General features: G+C 34.4%; 2 protein-coding genes and 2 pseudogenes across 2 annotated transcripts; all 4 read left to right on the top strand.

The window, feature by feature from the left end:
* The first annotated feature begins 452 nt into the window (after positions 1-452).
* LOC141830515 (glycine-rich RNA-binding protein 4, mitochondrial-like) lies at positions 453-3316 on the top strand. Its single transcript, XM_074717934.1, has 5 exons — positions 453-475; positions 2258-2407; positions 2610-2678; positions 2865-2971; positions 3083-3316. Exons 2-5 carry the CDS (start codon positions 2275-2277, stop codon positions 3314-3316), a joined length of 543 nt encoding a protein of 180 aa, XP_074574035.1. The 5' UTR covers positions 453-475; positions 2258-2274.
* Positions 3317-6602: 3286 nt separating this feature from the next.
* Positions 6603-7213, top strand: LOC141830514 (uncharacterized; annotated as a pseudogene).
* A 5-nt stretch (positions 7214-7218) lies between these two features.
* LOC141830513 (transcription factor bHLH49-like) lies at positions 7219-8087 on the top strand (annotated as a pseudogene).
* A 6337-nt stretch (positions 8088-14424) lies between these two features.
* Positions 14425-20993, top strand: LOC141830971 (putative carboxylesterase 16). Its single transcript, XM_074718425.1, has 2 exons — positions 14425-15261; positions 20303-20993. Exons 1-2 carry the CDS (start codon positions 14516-14518, stop codon positions 20838-20840), a joined length of 1284 nt encoding a protein of 427 aa, XP_074574526.1. The 5' UTR covers positions 14425-14515; the 3' UTR covers positions 20841-20993.
* The last annotated feature ends 1067 nt before the right edge of the window (positions 20994-22060 follow it).

Genomic DNA, 22060 nt, shown 5'->3' with positions numbered 1-22060 from the left:
ATTTAAATAATGAAAAGAAAAAAAAAATCATTTTTCATTTTTTACTATATTATGTTTACCTTAAGGGTTCTTTCATCTACTTTATTTCAATATATAATAAGAGAAATTAATTATAGTTTTTAATCCAAAATTGTATGCCAAAAATATTTAGCTATTCAACTTTTATATTTGTGTTTTTTAATATGTGTGTAATGGATTAATGATAATATAATCCGTTGGACTTAGCAGTAAAAATAAAAATTTGAGGGATTAATTTGGTAAAATAGCTATAAAGGGTAAAATTGGAAAAGAACCTGAGATAAAGATCCCGACGAAGAGAAGGTTAAACCCTAGCGGCCTCCGCTTCTCAATTAATATCTTTTCTAAAACCCTTATCCCATCGCTTTCTCTCGATCCGGTTGAGGCATCTGCAAGGTTCGTTCTTTAGCCACCCTTGTTAGTCTCTGGTCGATTTCCCCTGTTTTCAACGTTTATGGTTAGTAGAAGTGATAAGTTTCTTCGTTTTTCTGGCCGTGTTTCTGTTGGGCGTTTCTCGTAAGCAGTATCTGATGTTCGGACTTGAATCCGTGTTTTCTCGTAAGCACGGTGTAGACGTTCTCTATTTTCCTCTTTCACTTCTCTATAAAGATGGCGTTTTGCTATTTCTATACTGGGCAGACAAATATTTGCATTACCTATGTTTTGTATAGCAAATATGAAGATCGTTGATATTGTAGTAAGTGTTTTTTTTTGTTTGATCTCTTAGTGGATGGTTGAAGTCGATTATCTGACTTTACGGTTGGATAGATTTTGTCATATATTATACCAGACCTGGTGGTGAAATCAGAGCTGGTTGCGTGACCCTCAGTCCAGGGTGTTCAATAATTCAATAGGCAGTCAAATGGTGGATCTCAACAATTTGAAAAAGAGTTGCAAATATTGCTTTTTGGGGCCCTCAACCTCTGTCCAAACGCAGTATTTAAGATGTTTCTTGTTGCGATGGTTAGTTTTCTTAAAATTTTCCAGTATTTGCGCAAACGCATTGGTTGAAATATTTATGGTTGCAATGACTGGTTTTCTAAAATGATTGTTTCCAGTATTTACCCAAATGCGTTGGTTAAAATGTTTTTGGTTGCAAAAGTTACTTTGTCCCAAAATGTTCGGTTCTAGTATTATGCATATCCTTGCTTGCTACAAGAAACATTTTATAGAACTAAAAATGCTTACCTGTGTCCGTATTGATTATTCAGGCCTTGCTAGAGAATAGTACACTTGGCTTTTTTAAAACTCTGAATTTTGACTTTGATTACTCGAGCAGAAAGTTGTTTTTTATGTACTGTTACTGTAACTTAGACTTTATGACCTGAATTATGGCCTATTTGTAATTGTTTCCTTCATTTTTATTTGTTGAGCTCTGTCTGAAGCGTTGCTTGGCAACATTTTAAATTAAATCTATAAACCTTGTTTTGTTTTATGTGTTTTTATTTATTTTTAAGAAAACAGCATGTCATGATTGTATTCTTGTGATGATTTTTCATCAAGAACCACTAAATTGATTTCATTTTATGTTATGGTTGTGAGATTCATTTTCTATTTTTAATCATGTGTCTTGTCCAGCAAATTAAGGACTTATAAATAATTTTGTAAGATCATTAAGAAGTACAATGGATTATGTCTCCTATAACTCAAACTGAGGTGACTTTTTATTTTTAAAATATTGAGGCTTTTCCTTGTCTATCATTATTATTCTAAGAAGTAATTTCTTAATGCATGGTGTATGCTTATAATGTGTGAGTTAGGGATGATTTTGATTGTCCAGGTCTATCATTAGGTTGAACTTTTTATTGTTTTTGAGTTTGGAAGTCTTGAGTGTTTTTTCAACATGTCTCATGTACTGGTTTACATTTTCCTGACCATTGTATATACATGTTCTATGCTAAATCCAGAAGCACATAGGTTACAGATTCAAAGTCCCATTTGGTATCAGTTAATTGCAGTATGAGAATCTCTTGAGATTAAGAATGTTAAGGCAAACTTAAGCTGATAGTAGATTAAAAAAAGTAATGCAAAACAAAGAAGTTCTATACTAGATTTTCCTGATCAAATATATAACTTTTTGTATTATACAGGAAGACATAGTTGATTCATCTGTCTTGGCTAGGTCTTATTAGACAATCATAGTCCTGTGATTGCAGGATTGCAATGTTTACCTACTGTTACAGATTTACCGGAATTCTTTATACATGATTTCAAAATTTTAATAATCCATCTTCAACAGAACAATAGAAGGGGAAGATGGCATTTTGCAGAAAACTTTGTGGCTTAGTCGGGCAGGGTGTTCTTAAAAATAGCGTAATAGGCAGATCAAATGAGGCTTTCCAGATGCTTAACTCTGTTCGCTATATGTCTGCAACACTTTTTGTTGGAGGTATTATTTCTTTTTTATTCTTCCATGATGATTTATTTAAAAGTGAATAATACATTCTAGCACATCTATATGTCTAAAAAACTTCTAGTCAGAGGTACGATTTCTTTTGTTTTTTTTACATGTTGATTTACTTGATAGTGAGTAAGATGTCCATCTTTTGTATGATGCCTTGTATATTTTTATCCTTGCCTGTTGCTGTCAGGTCTCAATTGGGGTACTGATAACCAAACACTCAAGGAAGCATTTAGCAGTTATGGAAATGTGACTGAAGGTCAGTAGCTAAGCTACGTATGAACTTCTAAGTCACAAGTATATCTTTGATTCATAAGTCGCGCGACTGCTTTTGCAATGCAATGGATGCTCAAGCTGCTTGATTGCTCACAGCTGAAAAATCATAAGCTTTTACATCAAGTGGACATGTGATCAACTCTGGGAAGTAACCATATTATTTTTGCAGCAAGAATTGTTATTAGCAGAGGCACAGGAAGGTCGAGAGGCTTTGGGTTTGTCAGCTTTGAGAGCGATCAATCAGCAAGCGATGCGATGGCCGGCATGAATGGGCAGGTAATGAACCCTTTCATTCATAACATTGGTTACAAATGACTGGTGACGTTTAAGTTCTCCCTGAAACAAAATGGATACAAGTGTTTTTGACAGTGTAGCTTTCATGATCAGGAGTTGCAAGGCCGAAGCATTTATGTTAGCTATGCTAATGAAAGGCCGGCTGGGCCACGTGATGGTGGCGGTGGCGGGGGGCGGTGGCAATTCTGGATAGGTGGTGGATTTGCAGGGGGCAGAACGACGTTTAAAGGTCTTAGAGGATTTCTCTATGAAACCTATGAATGTTCATGGCAACTCTTTTTTCTGTGCTTACTGTGGAATGCTACAAAGTTTGGTTTACCAGTCTAAGCTGCATCAATTGCGTTAGGAAACTTAATGGAACCATTTCTTAAGTTTGGTTTACTCTTATGGCACTAAAATCTATTAATCAGCTACGACATTGCGCGTGGGTTGACGCCTCTGCCCAGAACTCGACGCCGCGATCATGGCGGCCGCGGTGACCAAAATGCAGGCGCCCCAGATTCTCTCCTCGTGGCGGCGACGACGAAGCTGACCGGGTTGGCGACGGTAAGCTCCATCTGCCTGATGGAGTTTGTGGAGGGAGACGTTCTGTGATTCAACTCTGAATTGTTGGTTTGAAGGTTCAAATCGATCTTTAATCTTAATCGTTCAAGATGATTATGATTTATGATTTGAAATCGTTGATTTATGATTCGTTATAGATCAATATTATTATATTTAAAAATTATAAATTAATATATAATAAAAAAAGTTTATATTTGTTTAAGTTGTCTATCTATCTCCTTTGGATATGGTGAAAAAAGATTTATTAAAAAAAAGGAAAGGGAGAAAAAGAGAAAAAAGATTTATTAAAAAAAAGTGAAAAAAGGAAGACAATTAGAAAGAATGGAAGGTTCATCATCTCATTTTTATATATTATTATTATTATTTTCATTTCAAAGAGGCCAAAGAGGTTTAAAGTATTTTAAAATGATACATGTATTTTTTATTGGGTCAAACAAGAGTTAGAAAAATTTCTGAAATATATTGTAGTTGGGGATCGAATGAGTGCCTGGGTGACAGTTGAACATCCTACTGACGTGTATTGCCCCGGGATGAAGAGTATTCAAACAGAATGAAGATAGAGAAGATTCCATGTGATCACTCCAATGTTAAAATTGACAAGGGATTCAAATGAGATGAAAATAGTAGAATTATAGATGAAGAAAATGTGTGTATTCTTATTATACCCTATGCATATGTTTTTTCTAAGATTTATATAATTGCCAAAAAAATATATCAACATCAGCAATAATGAGAAATTAAATTTGACAGTCATTAACTACTCAACTTGATGAATACCATATGTACGTAGAAAAACATCTAGAGGATCAAATATAACACCCACATGATTATTCCTTAATTCATCCATGGTATCATATTTAGGAATATTTGTAGTCCTGTAAAGTGATGAAACTAATAGAATTAAAGAGTCGAGGAGTTTAAGTCCTCTAAAGTCGTGTGAACCAAATTAAGTAAGGAATCGGATAGTCTGAACTCTTTGGAGTCGGGTGAGCTAATTGAGAGAGTCGAGGAGTCTAAGTCCTCTAAGATCGTATGGACCAAATTGAGGGAGAAATTGGATGACATAAGCCTTTTAGGGTTGGGTGAGCCGAACTAAGAGAGTCAATGAGTTTAATATAAGTCTTCTAAGATCGTGTGAACCGAACTGAGGAAGAAGTCAGATGACTTGAACTGATGAAGTCAAGGAGTTTAAGTCCTCCAGAGTCGTGAACCAAGTTAAAGGAGGAGTCGTGAACCAAGTTAAAGGAGGAGTTGGATAGTCAGGAGCTTATGAAGTTGAAGAAGGAATCAGATGACTACTTTGACTTCCACTTAAATTTAATTTTTGATCTTCATTCAAGTTTGACTTTTAATTTAACTCAGTCATGTATAAATTCTCCTTTCCACCGTATCACACGGCTTCCATGCACAATCCCTGGAGCAGTGGCTGGCATCGAAGGGGCCCAACTGCCGCCGCAGCGTGCGCAACGGCGCACGACGTAGCCCTGCTAGTTTAAACTGTATTATTTAAGTAATTGAATTAATTAGCAGCTGCTAAATATTAGTTTAATCCAATTAACTATTAACTCTCTTGTAATGGTAATATTGTTAATGTGTTAATGATCTTTTCTAATCTATTGGAGATCATTATCTCTTAATCTATTGGAGATCATATTTTGTTGGCCAACTGGACAATGCAACTAGTTTGGTCGGATCATGTAACCTCTACGTAAGTACTTCATGGAAATACCTTTATGGTCATGAAATCGACTATGTGGGACCACTGAAATGACAAATTCCATTTTTATAGAAGCAAAAGTGAAAACACCCTCCAAAATATACATTCCTAATCAAGAACATCCTCATTACGATTCATTAAGCTCTATGGAAATATCCTTGATAAGAACATACCTTTTGTTACTCATGTTCTCTTTGAGAATATCTCCGTTATGTTTTATGGGAACATTTCCAACTGAAAATTTAAATATTGATAGTTTACCGTGATAAAAAGATTAAAAAGTATCTAAAATTCCAACAAAAAAGTTCTTTTATGTTTTACTCTTTTCAGAGAAAGTATTGAAAATTATAAACTCTACATGCTGCCTCAAGAAATTTAATAAATAGTTTCAGAGTCAAACGACTGACATCAACTGGGAGAGGACATGCCTGAACTGAATACTCATTCAGACAGAAGCAGAGTTAGTTCAGTGTGTGCAGGAGTTTGCATGTGGTGCTGTGGTGCTCAGCGACGATCCCAAGCCTCTGCCATTACAGTAAGATAAACACCAGCTAGTAAACTATTTGATGCGAGGAAGGAGTCGTCAACCTCCATTTTTGCATGCTTAAAGCTCACAGGCAAGGTCCACCAGCCAAAGTATGGAGGAGACAGTGGCTTCTTCTGATATCTGAACGCACTGGTTACTGGTTATTTTTGTATGCGTGACTGGAAAGATTATGATGCATGGAATGGAACGGTGGTGCAGGAAAGGGAGCTGCAGGCTGCTGCACGTCAGTCGCCCATGAACTTGTGGACACTGTGACCACTACCAAGAACTGACCCTTTTGTCTTTTCCTTTTCCCCTTCTTTAAATGATTGGTGACCTTCCCTTTCCCTTCATCCCAAAGGCCAGCTAAAACCCACTTCCTCCCCCTTCCCTCATCCATCGTTCGTCGTCGTCTCGTCTTCTTCTTCTTTCTCTGTCATTCATGTGGCCGTGCAGTCTCCGTTGCCTCATTCTGACGTGAAGACAACGCCAACAGGTAGTTCAGTTTCATCTTCCCTTACCTTCCCTTCCGCCTTGCACAAACTACCACCTTCAGTGCCAGAAGACAAGACCTGCAGCAACAAGTAGTTTGGTTTCATCTTCCCTTACCTTCCCTTCTGTGTTCAACCCGCTTTTCCACCTTCTTCTCCTTTGTTGCTTCTCGTTCGTTCTCGATTTCCTGGAAAAAAGTTTCCACCTTTCTGGGTTTTCGACGTGGTGCAAGTTTCAGCTGTGCGCTCGCAAAGATCCCTCCTTTACCAACTGATATCGCTAGATTTTCTGGTTTCTAGGGTTTAGCTTCGATAAAGGCGGGGCCTTTCTGGTGTTTCTGATCTGGAAGAGATGAGCTCGTGGTCGTCGGACCGTTTGCTGCAGTTCTTCCCTAACTTTAAGTGGAGTCGTTCCGTGGATCCTGGCGGTCAATTTGGATCGGCGCTGGGCTCCTTGATGTCGTCGCAGTCGCCTAGTTTTGCTGCCATGGACGTGGGCTTCGGCTGCCCGCGCTAGGGTTGCGGAGCGGCCATTCCGAAGCCTTCGTCGAAGCTAGGTCAGTTGACTGCCGCAGAGAGCTGCTAGGGTTTTCAGGTTCGAAGGCGAGAACGGTTTGCGTTCCAGCGATTTTGAGCTAAATTCAACAATTAGTCAATCTCCGATGGTGACGGTTTCCAAGCTGAGCATTTGGAGAGCAATAGCCAAACTCCAGGGCCAAATGGGGTGAAATTGAAGGTGAAAACTGGCTGAATTGGGGATTTGCAGAGAAGAAACCTCCATGTCTGATACAATATGTGCAAGTGGAGAAGCAAGCTTAGGAGGTCATGGAGGGAGCAATGCAAGGAAGAGGAGAACCCATCAGAAGAGCAAAGAAAAGGAAATTCGCCTCCCAAATCAATCACTGCTTCAAATTTGTCAATTTTGATTAGCATGTGTAACCTGGTCAAAAGATGAACTTAAAGATTTGAATTTCAGGTGGCAGATGAAGAAGATTGTGCCGCAAAGCGACATCGGCATACCGAGAACAATGTGGAGATTGCTGCATCTGGAAAGTGATGGCTCCCGGGAATGATGAACAGAAGCAGGGCAAGGAAAGCATTGCCAAGCCCTCTGATCCTCCCAAGGATTACATCCATGTCAGGGCTAGAAGAGGCCAGGCAACTGATAGCCATAGCCTAGCAGAAAGAGTGTGTGATGAATCCTCCTTTTTCTCGAATCCAACTGTCGGTTTCGATTTACTTACTTGCTTTGGTTTAATTTCCTCCTTTCATTTTGGATCGTGTTCAGGTGCGAAGAGAGAAGATCAGCCAAAGAATGAAGTTGCTACAAGATCTTGTGCCAGGCTGCAGCAAAGTAAATTAACACTTATCTTGATGCATAAGTGTTCTTTATGATTTAGTGATTTTTCTTGCATTTTTCGTAACTGGCAAAGCCGTAATGCTCGACGAGATCATAAACTATGTGCAGTCATTGCAGCGCCAAGTCGAGGTAGAAAACCATTTCATATGTAATTCAGATTTCAATTGTGTTCTTGTTGTCTAATCTTCATTTGTTATCGTAGTTCCTTTCGATGAAGCTGGCCACTGTAAATCCAGATATAGATTTCAACAACTTGATGAATCTCCAACTGGAAGATGTAAGATCGATTGCCTTAGTCCTTGTTCAACTTGATCGCCTTCTTTTGGTAAAAAACAAAATTTCAGATGATTCAAATTTGTGGCCATGTACCAAGTTCAGTTTATCCATTTGAGATGATGCCCTCCACAAAGCAACCCTCTCGCTTGTATCGCGACCGATAGAATGAATTCAACTTTGGATCCTACATGCCTTCAGAATTTCAATGCACATCATCAGCCTTGCATTGATGGATATGGAAATGCATTTCATCTCAGGTATAATTCGTCGCAACTTCATTGATTGTGTGCTTACAAACAAATGTAACACCGATTTTCAGTTAGGTGCTTTCTGGGAGGACGACTTCCAGAGTGTTGTTCAGATTGGCACAGGGCAAAGCCAGGAAATTGCTTCTTCCATGGCGGTACCAACGATCTCAAGAACAAGTTTTCATTTTCTCAAACTCATGAATCCATTCCTTATTACTGAATTCAATGCAGGGATACTCACCGCTGCCGCCGCCGCTGCCGAAATGAAAACTGAGCTCAAGATTCAGCTTCATATTCAGCCAACATATTTTCTCTATACTCTCTATATCGCATTTCGATAAATGTAAGATCTTAAGACTTCCATAATGTGGTCCAAATATTTTAAAGTGCCACATTTGTGATGTAAGATTACTATTCGAACTCGAAATCTATTACATTCTCGATGCTCAACTCAATTCATAGTTCAATAATTCATTCCAGCATCCAGTTCGAAGCGACCACAAAACAAAACAGAATTCCATCCATCGCACAAAAGTGCAAAACAGAGGACAAATTATTTGGAGCTAGAATAATGATTTGGTGGTGACACTCGAGCAGAACCCTAAAGTTAGTTCATCGACCAGGCTGTCATGAATTGCCCCTCACATTCCCTGTCTCGACAATCAGATATCCTTGCTTTCACCTGCAGTGTCGAAGTGCTCTCCAGCTGCAGCTGCTGCAGCTGCAACTTGTTTGTGTGATCTGAGAGGAGAGATCAAGTGGGTTGGCATCGCCATCCAGACCTTCCTTCTTGCTTTCAGTTCTATCTATCTATCAATCTATCAATCAAGCGTATGGCTTCCTTCCTCAGCTTACTGAAGAGCAGTGTGATTGCCTGTCAGTGGTTAGGTTGGCGGTTGCTTTCAGAACAGTTTGCTTGTGCATGAAGATGAAGCATCGCCAATCAATTTACATGCTTTCGCAGAAGATTTCGTATCGAATGATGACAGCCAAATCCTCACACTGCGATGTCTGAGAGATGGATGGTCCACAAGGGCATTGATTTCAGACAAAGCCTTTAAGTTGTGTCTGAATCATGGCTTATAGTTGGCATGATAAAGAGCCTTGGCATGTTGGATTCCTCATGGTTTCAGTAGGTTGGGATGTCTGAGTTGCCATTTCAATTTCAAAGGAGATATGGAGCATTTGTCCCCATCCACTTCAATTCAAGGGAAGGGAAGGGTGGTTGCTCCCTTCCCTTCGATACAGACCCGACCCGATTTGATCCGATCTGATCCGACCGGGCGAGAAACAGCATGTTAGTGTGGACCATTCTCATGCTTAACCTATATCCCTGCTCTTGTTACTTTTGGATGGATCATGAGATTTCCTACCAACCTCAAGTTCTGGGCTAAATGGATAAGCCATTTAATTTCTGAAATTCTTCTCGATATATTTTTTATCTTTATTTTTAAAAATCAAGTATATATATATATATATATATATATATATTTCATTGATATTTAGATAATTAATATATAGAAAATACTATAACTGATATATACAGTAGTAGAGAATATGGTATATAATCTCGGTAATTATATATAACAAAAAATAATAATCATTCTAAATTGCTATTTTTATCGTCATTATCTACTAAGCTAGGGCTATATTTTTTACCATGAACTTTGACAAATATAGCAATGGAAATATAGTAATTATAAAAAAAATCAAGTATATATATATATATATCATTAATATTTAGATAATTAATATATAGAAAATACTATAACTGATATATAAGAGAATATAGTATATAATCTCGGTAATTATATATAAAAAGATAATAATCATTCTAAATTGCTATTTTTATCGTCATTATCTACTAAGCTAGGGCTATATTTTTTTACCATAAGCTCTCCTAATTATTTAATCATCATATATAGATGCTAATATAGAAAAATTATTAGTCTAATAAATATGATATAAATCATAATTATTATTATTTCTATAATTATTAAGAATTGCATACAATATTATAGAAATATGGTATACAATTTAAGTAATTATAACTGTAATAATAATTGTATATGATTGTGATTGTATTTCCATGGTACATAACTATTTATTATTTTTGCTCACTTAGTTAAATATAGTGGATGTAAATAATAATGATTTCTATAATTACTATTTTATTGACAAATATAGCAATGGAAATATAGTAATTATAAAAAAAATCAAGTATATATATATATCATTAATATTTAGATAATTAATATATAGAAAATACTATAACTGATATATACAGTAATAGAGAATATGGTATATAATCTCGGTAATTATATATAAAAAGATAATAATCATTCTAAATTGCTATTTTTATCGTCATTATCTACTAAGCTAGGGCTATATTTTTTTACCATGAGCTCTCCTAATTATTTAACCATCATATATAGATGCTAATCTAGAACAATTATTAGTCTAATAAACATGATATAAATCATAATTATTATTATTTCTATAATTGTTAAGAATTGCATACAATATTATAGAAATATGGTATACAATTTAAGTAATTATAACTATAATAATAATTGTATGTGATTGTGATTGTATTGCCATGGTACATAACTATTTATTATTTTTGCTCACTTAGTTAAATATAGTGGATGTAAATAATACTAATAATTATTTCTATAATTACTATTTTATTGACAAATATAGCAATGGAAATATAGTAATTATAAAAAAAATCAAGTATATATATATATATCATTAATATTTAGATAATTAATATATAGAAAATACTATAATTGATATATACAGTAATAGAGAATATGGTATATAATCTCGGTAATTATATATAAAAAGATAATAATCATTCTAAATTGCTATTTTTATCATCATTAATTATCTACTAAGTTAGGGCTATATTTTTTTACCATGAGCTCTCCTAATTATTTAATCATCATATAAAGATGCTAATCTAGAAAAATTATTAGTCTAATAAATATGATATAAATCATAATTATTATTATTTCTATAATTGTTAAGAATTGCATACAATATTATAGAAATATGGTATACAATTTAAGTAATTATAACTATAATAATAATTGTATGTGATTGTGATTGTATTGCCATGGTACATAACTATTTATTATTTTTGCTCACTTAGTTAAATATAGTGAATGTAAATCATAATAATAATTATTTCTATAATTACTATTTTATTGACAAATATAGCAATGGAAATATAGTAATTATAAAAAAAATCAAGTATATATATATATATTTCATTAATATTTAGATAATTAATATATAGAAAATACTATTACTGATATATACAGTAATAGAGAATATGGTATATAATCTCGGTAATTATATATAAAAAGATAATAATCAATCTAAATTGCTATTTTTATCGTCATTAATTATCTACTAAGTTAGGGCTATATTTTTTGACCATGAGCTCTCCTAATTATTTAATCATCATATAAAGATGCTAATCTAGAAAAATTATTAGTCTAATAAATATGATATAAATCATAATTATTATTATTTCTATAATTATTAAGAATTGCATTCAATATTATAGAAATATGGTATACAATTTAAGTAATTATAACTGTAATAATAATTGTATGTGATTGTGATTGTATTGCCATGGTACATAACTATTTATTATTTTTGCTCACTTAGTTAAATATAGTGGATGTAAATAATAATAATAATTATTTCTATAATTACTATTTTATTGACAAATATAGCAATGGAAATATAGTAATAATAAAAAAATCAAGTATATATATATATATATATATATATATATCATTAATATTTAGATAATTAATATATAGAAAATACTATAATTGATATATACAGTAATAGAGAATATGGTATATAATCTCGGTAATTATATATAAAAAGATAATAATCATTCTAAATTGCTATTTTTATCGTCATTAATTATCTACTAAGTTAGGGATATATTTTTTTACCATGAGCTCTCCTAATTATTTAATCATCATATAAAGATGCTAATCTAGAAAAATTATTAGTCTAATAAATATGATATAAATCATAATTATTATTATTTCTATAATTATTAAGAATTGCATACAATATTATAGAAATATGATATACAATTTAAGTAATTATAACTATAATAATAATTGTATATGATTGTGATTGTATTGCCATGGTACATAACTATTTATTATTTTTGCTCACTTAGTTAAATATAGTGGATGTAAATAATAATAATAATTGTTTCTATAATTATTATTTTATTGACAAATATAGCAATGGAAATATAGTAATTATAAAAAAAATCAAGTATATATATATATATATTTCATTAATATTTAGATAATTAATATATAGAAAATACTATTACTGATATATACAGTAATAGAGAATATGGTATATAATCTCGGTAATTATATATAAAAAGATAATAATTCTAAATTGCTATTTTTATCATCATTAATTATCTACTAAGTTAGGGCTATATTTTTTGACCATGAGCTCTCCTAATTATTTAATCATCATATAAAGATGCTAATCTAGAAAAATTATTAGTCTAATAAATATGATATAAATCATAATTATTATTATTTCTATAATTGTTAAGAATTGCATACAATATTATAGAAATACGGTATACAATTTAAGTAATTATAACTATAATAATAATTGTATATGATTGTGATTGTATTGCTCACTTAGTTAAATATGGTGAATGTAAATAATAATAATTATTATTTCTATAATTACTATTTTATTGACAAATATGGCAATGGAAATATAGTAATTATTAAAAAAATAATTATTACATATATGATTGTGATTGTGGCACCAAACATACCATGTAATTATCTTTTAGACGTCTATATATTTCACCAAGAGCTCTCTTAGTGAAATTATCCAAATCTCTTGTAGGAACTTAAGATGGCAAAAGCATCTCTAGTGTTCTTCTTCCTTGTTCTTCTCGTAGTCGGCTTCTCGGGTATAGACACCATTGATCAATATTAGTGTTTTATTTTACTTTTCTCTTAGTTTAGAGTAGACAATCTTCAATTGTTCATGAAAGTGAGTACATATTGCTAATTATGCTAATGTATCTTAATACACGCAGTTGAGACAATGGCTCAAGGCCCGAAAGTTTGCCGAAAGACGCTTCAAGAGAGCGGATGCACCTTGGCTCGTTGTCAAGAAGAATGCTTTAAGAATTACAATAATGGAAGGGGGCAATGCATTGGCAATGTGGATGGAACGATTTATAAGTGCATATGCTCCTATCAATGCTAATCTAGGAAGATGGATACTCTAATAAACTTGTGCTTCGACATAGATCGATGTTTCTCTTCTTCTCTTCTTCGAGTATCAACTTATGCTTTGTGATCATTTTTGATAGTCAATAAAGCAATTATATTGCAAGGCCTTTTGATTATTACAAGCATAGTTTTATTAATTAACAAGTACTAATTACAATTATAGTGATTGTTTTTCTTATAATTGAATGGCCCTTCATGGGCTGTCCATTTTGGGCTCTTAAAGAAGGCCCGTTTGGGGAGTTGCTCTTTTTTTTAAAAAAAAAATAAATTTATTGATAATGGAGAAATATAAAATATATTATGTATATGAAAAAGACTCGTGAGTGGATTTGAAAAATAAAATTCCATGCAGATAAATTCTTCCAAAATTAATATTTTATTTTATTTTAAAATTAATAATTTAATATATATATATATTTTTACTGAAAATGATGCCTAATTATTTAACTAGAAGATACTTATTTGCTTTGACCCTCAACCTTAACCATGCATTCTAGAATTTCAATGAGCTCTCTAGCAAAACTAGAGTTTTTCTTTAATTTCTCAAAAAATATATATATTTTTAATATCAACCTTTTCATACTATTTTTATAATAAATTTATGCAATAACTTGAATTTGTTGCACTAGAAAGATAATATGCGGGTAGGTGAGGTGACTTTCTTAGACCACTTCCATAATTTGGAAAATTTGAAGTTTGACCTTTTAATGTTGACCAGTTTGAGAAATTCCATGGTCAAAATGTGAAAAAAAAGCCCCTCAAAATATTCATTCAATATTTTTAATAATAATAATATATAATATATATATATATATATATATGTAATATTTCTAGAAGTTACTTCGTGTCAAAATATTATTATTTTTCTAGAAATTTTAAATAATAATATATATTTCTTTCTTTTTCCCTTCCGAGTAAATCTTCTGCGGGTCCTCGTTTCTTCCTCTCTGAGGAATCCCTTGCCAATTTTATGCCAATTGGGGCGGCGCAGATCCGGGCGTCGGAGAAGGGGATCGGCCGGTAGCCATGCCGAGCGTCTCCGTCAAGCTGTACAGCGTCTTCTTTAAGCTCATCCTGAGGCACAAGCTTCAATCCCTCCTCCACCAGGCGCAGGCGCAGGCCCTGGCGGCCGCCGACGAGACTACCCAGTTTGGCATCACCTGCCGTCCTGACGAATCCACCGCCCCCGCTAACCCTACGTTCGGCCCCGACGGAGTCGCCACAAAGGACATCCACGTCGACCCGCTCAGTTCCCTCTCTCTACGCCTTTTCCTCCCCGACACCTCCCTCGCGCGGCGCAGCAACGGGCACGCCCCTGACGGCACCCCCACCACCGGCACCCCCACAACCGGCACCCCCACCGCAGGCGGGACGTATGGGGGCTACCTCCCGTCACCCAGCACCCGTCGACGCTCAGCTGGGTCCCGCAAGTTGCCCGTGATCCTGCAGTTCCACGGCGGGGCTTTCGTCGCCGGGAGCAACACGTCTGCCGCCAACGACTTTTTCTGCAGGCGGATCTCGAAGCTTCTGGACGTGATCGTCGTTGCTGTTGGGTACAGGCTTGCGCCGGAGAGCAGGTATCCGGCAGCGTTCGATGATGGTGTCAAGGTGCTGAATTGGTTGGGGAAGCAGGCGAATCTGGCAGAGTGCAGCAAGTCGTTGGGGAGTACAAAGGGAAGTGGCTCTGGTGATGTGATGAGATCGCAGATTGTTGATGCCTTGGGGGCATCTGCAGTTGAGCCGTGGTTGGCAGCTCATGCTGATCCTTCCAGGTGATTATTTCGTTTCTTGGCTGACAAACCTACTTTCTGAAAATACTGATAATTTGCTGTTCCTCGTGCTTAGGACTGCTTGTTCGAACATTTAAGCCCGCAGATCTTTGAGTGATCATATTGAATAATTTGATTCCTATAATGTTTAGTGAAGGAACATTACTTTGCTGACATTTCTAGTAATCATTACACCTCTATTAGTTAAGGACATTACTGCATGGAATTAGGTTCGGTTGTGATCAAATGCAGGATAGGGATTCAACTCAATCAGAAAGTTAGTCTTTAGCTGTTCAATTGCATTGTCTCTCATAATGTCTCAGAAAGTACAGCAGCATAAACAAGCTGTAAAGTCCAAACAATTTGGATGTGATAACTATAGAGAAATTTTACTACCATTGAATGCCTGGGTGTGGTTTTATTCCAATTTGCATGATGATTGTGGATTTAGTTGGATGTTCTTTGGTGCAATTCTGTTTTGTTGTTGGTTTTTCTGATCAGACATTGTATTGATCATGCTATAAGTTGTTTGATTTGGACATGTGAGAAGAATTATAAGAATTTCACATGTGAATAGGTTTGATAACTTTGTGAAAGTCTACTTTGAATCAAGGTCTAATTTATAGGATAGATGCAATAGACAAATGATACTTTTTATCAGAAAATTTTGAGATTATATATGATATCTAAATGTAACATCACATGGTAAGAATGGGGAACCACACTAATTTTTTGATTTAGTCGTTAGTATCTTAACTGGAATTAATTTTGAAAAATAATTAGGGTACTGTATCTCTGGTTGAGAAAATTTGCAAATGGGAGTAAAAGTTACCACTGTAACGATTAAAGTAGATTTCCTGCTGAAATCAACTTAAAAAGGTTTAGCATATGATGAGATGACCAAATATCTGATTAAGAGTGCTGAGTTTCTCTAATGATTAAGTGAGGATCAATATTTGTAGTGCTAGAAAAAGTTGGGTAATGTTGTTGTTTAACTTCAATGAACTTATATGAGGATAAAGATATTCTGATCAATTCTTAACTGACTTTAACTCAGGCAGATTGCCATAATTTCTATTTTTGTGTGTGTATATATATATATATAGCTTCCTTGATTGTTCCATTTTTTATTGGATGGTTCCTCTTCTTATAAGCAGGTCTTCTTTAAGTTGGTCAAAGAAGTTTTAAAAAAATTAAAGACAGGTAAAACTATAGGTCCCGATGATATTCCTATTAAAATTTGAAAAGTTTTAGAAGATTAAAATATAACTTGGTTGGCCAAGTTACTTAATAGAGTTTCATGAACTAGGAAGATGATAGATGAATAGAGAAAAAAAATTGTTGGTACCAAGAATATGTGGCTTGTAATGTTGCTTTAGTTATAGCAAGATTTGTGTGCCTCGTTTCAACAATCTCATTGGATTGCAAGCCTTAATCAGTGATCTCGCAAGACAAGAAAGCATTTGAGAGTGAAAAACTATACTATTAATTGAATGAATGAACTTAGTTAAGATTTACAATAGCTTGGTCTAAAAAACTTATGTAAAAGGGATTAGGTGTAATAGTAAAAGTAAGAACACAATAAAAATTATTTTTAGAACAAAGGAGAAATTAAAATCAAACTAAAATTTAGATTCTGAACTGATTTATTTATTGGGCATGTGTATTTTTAAGATGATCTTTTTTGTTTGGATCAATGGATTACGTCGATGAGACATATCATATAACATTAGAAAAGCATGACTAGGAGAAGAATAGGGGACAAATCAAAAGCTTTTGAAGTCCATTTGGTTTGATGGAAGATGAACTATAGGTGATATTAATTTAATAAGATAACTACTGAAGAAACACAGAGCAAAAAAAGAAAGATTTTCATTTGGTTTTGTTGAATTAGAAACAACATATGATAGAATTTTTAGCAGATCGTATAGTGATTTTTAGAGTTGAAAGGAATATGTAGTAATTACATTATGTGACAAAAGAATAATAGCGAAACTAGTGATAGAACATTGGGATTTTAACAAATTGTTTTACTATAACTATAAACTCACAACAAACATCAATTGTAAGTTCTTATTTTTATTTTACATTAGTACTATATAAGCTTAAATTCAAATTCGAAATAAACCCCTATTGCATATTTTTGTTTTAAGTAGTACTAGATAAGTCTAAATTCAAAACAAACCCATAGGACATATGTTTGTTTTAGATAATCTTCTGCTAATTAAAGAGAATGTAGAGAGAAATGTAATAAATTCAAAGTTTAATTATAGAGAAACTTTAGGTATGAAAAGTTTTTAATTATGTAGAACAAGCATTGAATATGTGAAAATAGTGTTTTCAATAATAAAACAAGGCAATGAATAGTCAAAATAAATGACATAACATTTCTATCTTTTGTTTATTATTCATCATGATATATTTTAAATAAAGAGTGGGTTGTTAAAGTAAAGAAAATAATTACTAGTTTTGTGTGATAATCATGTAACCTTGGGAAAAAAAAAGATAAATTTTACAAAACTATGGAATGGTTTGTTATCCTTGGATCAAAGTTTTGGTCAAATAGGAAATTGCATGTGCAACAAGTAATATTGTTGGGATTTCCATTTGTGAGTTTTCTATTTTATGATATGTGAAAGTATGAATTGGATGTGTCAATAAATTTACTTTATTTTTGTCTGTTAGTCACTTTATCAATATTTTTTAAATATTTTTGTACTATTTGTCATGTCCTCGTATGTTGTATATGTTTTGTGAGTGGATCAATTACATACTGTGGCATACAAGTTTTGGAACCTTGGATAAAATTTATGAAAATGATCCTAAAAGATTAACATGGCTTGATGAAAATGAAGTTGTTGTTGAACACTCTCTGATTTAGTAACCTTTGGTATCTCTTGCCCACCTGCCATCTTTTCAAGTTCAACCATATTCAGGTCAAAACATTGCTCTGTTCCCTGATGATTGTGTGGCTCAGTCAGCAATTCAATTTCCATATTTGAGCGGTCTAGTTAGTGCTTGATCAGGTAATAGTGCTTAACATTTCTTCAGTTTGGGCAGCCATTCTGGCCCCTTGCCATTCTTATTGGAGCTTGGATGAATTTCCAAGCTAGATCCATTTGGTTCAAGATGGATTTTGAAAATTTGAGAGGGATCAATTGTAGGACTTAACAATTCCTTTTTTTATTGTGAATCCAACCAATTATGCAGCTTGATTTGATTGGATAGTCTTTCCAAGTTTTTTTGAAAGTATGCCATCTGTTCTATAATCCTGTACTATTGCTAGTATAAGCCGGTTTAGTGATTTTAAAAATTTAGATTGTGCCTGGGGAGAAACTCAGCATTTCTTTCATTAATAGTGCTGGAAAAGTTGTGTTTACTGGTATAATTAGTATTTTGGTCCGAGTATTTTTCATCTCCATCTACACGCAAGTTGTAAATGCTTCACCACATTGTAAATACCATTTGAAACTCACTACATGGTTGTGATGCTCGGTAAAAAAAAAAAATCTTTTATTGATGTCATCAGATGAACCAGAAGACACTACAGGATGTTGTTTAGGGGATCTCCTTATGATAAAATGATGAAAAAAATGACTACCATGCAATGAAAGACTATACCTATTGATAACAGATCATAAAAGCTTGGATGACTAGCAGCAAGATCTCTTGTTGAATCAATTCATCTTTTACTTTATTGAAAAAAAAATCATATACTGAAACCTTCTGTCTGTAGAACTGGCTGATTTATAATTTTATGTCTCATCTCAATGTTGATTAAAGCCGACCCCACCTAGTGGGATAAGGCTTGGTTGTTGTTGTATTATCTCAATGTCGATTAAAAACTTGAACAAGTGCAGGCAATTCAACTTTGTGTCTAGTAACTATGTCTGTGTTCTAGATCAAGAAGTTGACAGTCTCGTGGACTCGAGAAAACAAGGTTAACCTTGACATATATACCTTTTATTTCTGCAGTTCTTATCAAACTCAGTATTTATGTGTAATGGCAGGCTTTGGCTTGTTAATTTGTTTTACTTTCTATCATCTACACTAAAAAAAAAAACAAGGTTAATTTTTTTTTTTTAATTTTCTGTTTTTCTTCAACGATACAATAGTTCTGGCACCTATACATACTAGGCACTGTGTAATATTGGTTTTCCTCTCTGGAGTATCTTATTGGTATTTATTTATATCTCTAACATTTCTATAAGAAATTGATAGTGCTTGAGAGATACTGCTACTATGATTTTGTTTGGGATGAGTATTTATAGGATACGGTTTTAATATTTGATCTTTAATATCTCGGTGTTGAGAAATAATTAGGATTATTTTTTCTTCTTGAAGTTGTTCGTAAGCAAACATTGAGGGAATTAAATTTTTAATCTCTCTTCTACTATATTTGTCCAATTTATATTGTTTTGTTATTGTAATCTAATTGATACTTTAATGATTCATGATTATTGGATTAATATTTTGGTAAAACTCTCTGGTGGTAGAATCATGAAATTGGGTGAGTTAGATGATTTGTCAAATTAGTGGCATACCTGAAACCAATTTAAGGCGTCTTACTAATCATTGTTTATTGTTTTTACTCACCACCATGCCTAACCATACTGCCCCATTTTCATCATTTTCCCCCCTATCTGCCATTCCATCTGTTTTCTTCTGCAATGTGGAACCACTGAATTCTGAAAAAGTTAAAGAGTTGAACTTGTGCTTCAATCTTATGATTAATTATCTTACTGTTAGTCTATGATTTCCTAGTTTTTGTGATATCATTGTCCACTAATTTGAACATTTTAGATTCTATAGTGGTTTGTGGTGCTTTTTCTGGTGCTCACCTGCAGTCACTGCATACTACTTTGAAGTTCTGGGTCCACTTTGATTGTTATGATGATTGTCTTTGCAGTCGTGTGCCTGAGTTCTTCTGTTGGTCATCATCGTAATTACAAATTATCATTGTTTTGGTTTCCATTTACAGCTTGTGTTATTTGTATAAATTTACATAAGTTGACCTCAGGTTTGCCTGACATTTTTGGAACAGGTGTGTTCTTCTTGGTGTGAGCTGTGGCGCGAACATTGCTGATTTTGTTGCTCGGAAAGCAGTTGAGGCTGGAAAGCTGATTGAGCCTGTTAAGGTTGTTGCCCAGGTGTTGATGTATCCCTTCTTTGCAGGAACTGTTCCCACCCATTCTGAACTAAAGCTAGCAAACTCTTACATCTACGACAAGTCATTATGCATACTCGCTTGGAAGTTGTTCTTACCCGAGGAAAACTTCACTTTAGACCATCCAGCCGCAAACCCCCTTGCGCCCAACCGGGGACCTCCATTAAGATATATGCCTCCAACCCTCACAGTAGCCGCGGAACATGACTGGATGAAGGACCGGGCAATTGCTTACTCTGAGGAACTTCGCAAGGTGAACGTTGATGCACCAGTGCTGGAATACAAGGATGCAGTCCACGAGTTTGCCACGCTCGACATGCTCCTCAGAACTCCTCAAGCACAAGCCTGCGTCGACGACATTGCCATTTGGGTGAAGAAGTACATATCGATACGCGGCCATGAGTTCTCATACTAGTCGGCATCAATTCACTAGTTAGAATGTCGCCTTGGATTTCGTTTGCTAGGTTGTGATTTTTGCTGAATCTGTTACCAGTTGGATGAGTTGAATTCTTTGGTGCTCTCTTTCCTTTTGTATCCCGGAATATGCAGTGCAGGAACCATTTCATCATGATGTTGTTCCTCTTAGTTCTCATTCTTTCATTCCTTCACATACTCTCTTTAATGTACAATCCTGTAAACTATACATCAATCAATATAGAATCAATGCCTCTCAATCCTTTTCCTTTGTATCTAGCTAGCTGCCTGGCCAGAAGCCTTACAACTCTCTTGTTCTCCATTTCATTAATATAGACAGGTATATAGAGAAGTACTGTAAATGAATTTTTATTTATATCGTAAAAATTAAGTAAATTAATTATAGGTAGATTGTTTTTTATTTTTTTTTTGAGTTGGCTAATTTAAAAAACACTTTAAACCAGTAGGATTCTCTTTTTAGTGAAGGTTAAAAGCATATGTTCTCCTTCAGAAAACACACAAGATCTGAGTTATTTCTTTCATTTGATGCTGTTTTTCTTGCCTTTGTATGCACAAGTGCAAATTAGTGGGTATGATTTTGGCTTAGAGATATATCTGTGAAAGCTTTTAAAAATTCTTGTTTCATGTGATAAAATTTGGAGATAGAAGACAACAGAAGGGTGGTGGCAGTAGTTGTAGTAGTAGAAGTGATCTGAAGTTGCTTGATCACTTGTTCATGTAGAAGGTGAAGGAAAACCAATGACCAGCAACTCAAGATTGAAGATCTCGAAAGAGGAACATCGATTTCCACTGCTGATGATATAGCTACTTCCTCAATTACAGACATCCAAGACGAGTATCTTCATCATCAGGTGTTCTTGGACCAGAATGTTCAGAGTAATGTTGAATTGGGGGGAAATGAGATATTGGATGAGAACAGTTTCATAGTTTTTCAGAATGAGTCGACAAGTAGTTCCTCATTTAGCTCGGCGCCTAATCAGTTCAAACATCCTCTTGGACTGCAAGCAGCGAGATGGAAGTTCCTGAATTGTCTTCTGACATAGTGTTAAGTTACATTAGTCAGATTCTGATGGAAGAGAACATGGACGACAAGTTCGATGTGTATCCCGAAGATCCAGCTCTTTTGGCTGCTGATAAACCCTTCTATGAGATTCAAAAATTTTCGAGTTCCTGCTCTGTGGTTGCTCTGTTGTTGGGAAA

Source organism: Curcuma longa, chromosome 6 (genome assembly GCF_044706935.1).
Source record: "Curcuma longa cultivar G26 ecotype Majalengka, Jawa Barat chromosome 6, ITB_CL_G26_1.1, whole genome shotgun sequence".
NCBI classification, from domain to species: domain Eukaryota; kingdom Viridiplantae; phylum Streptophyta; class Magnoliopsida; order Zingiberales; family Zingiberaceae; genus Curcuma; species Curcuma longa.
This window is presented reverse-complemented; position numbering and strand designations above follow the sequence as displayed.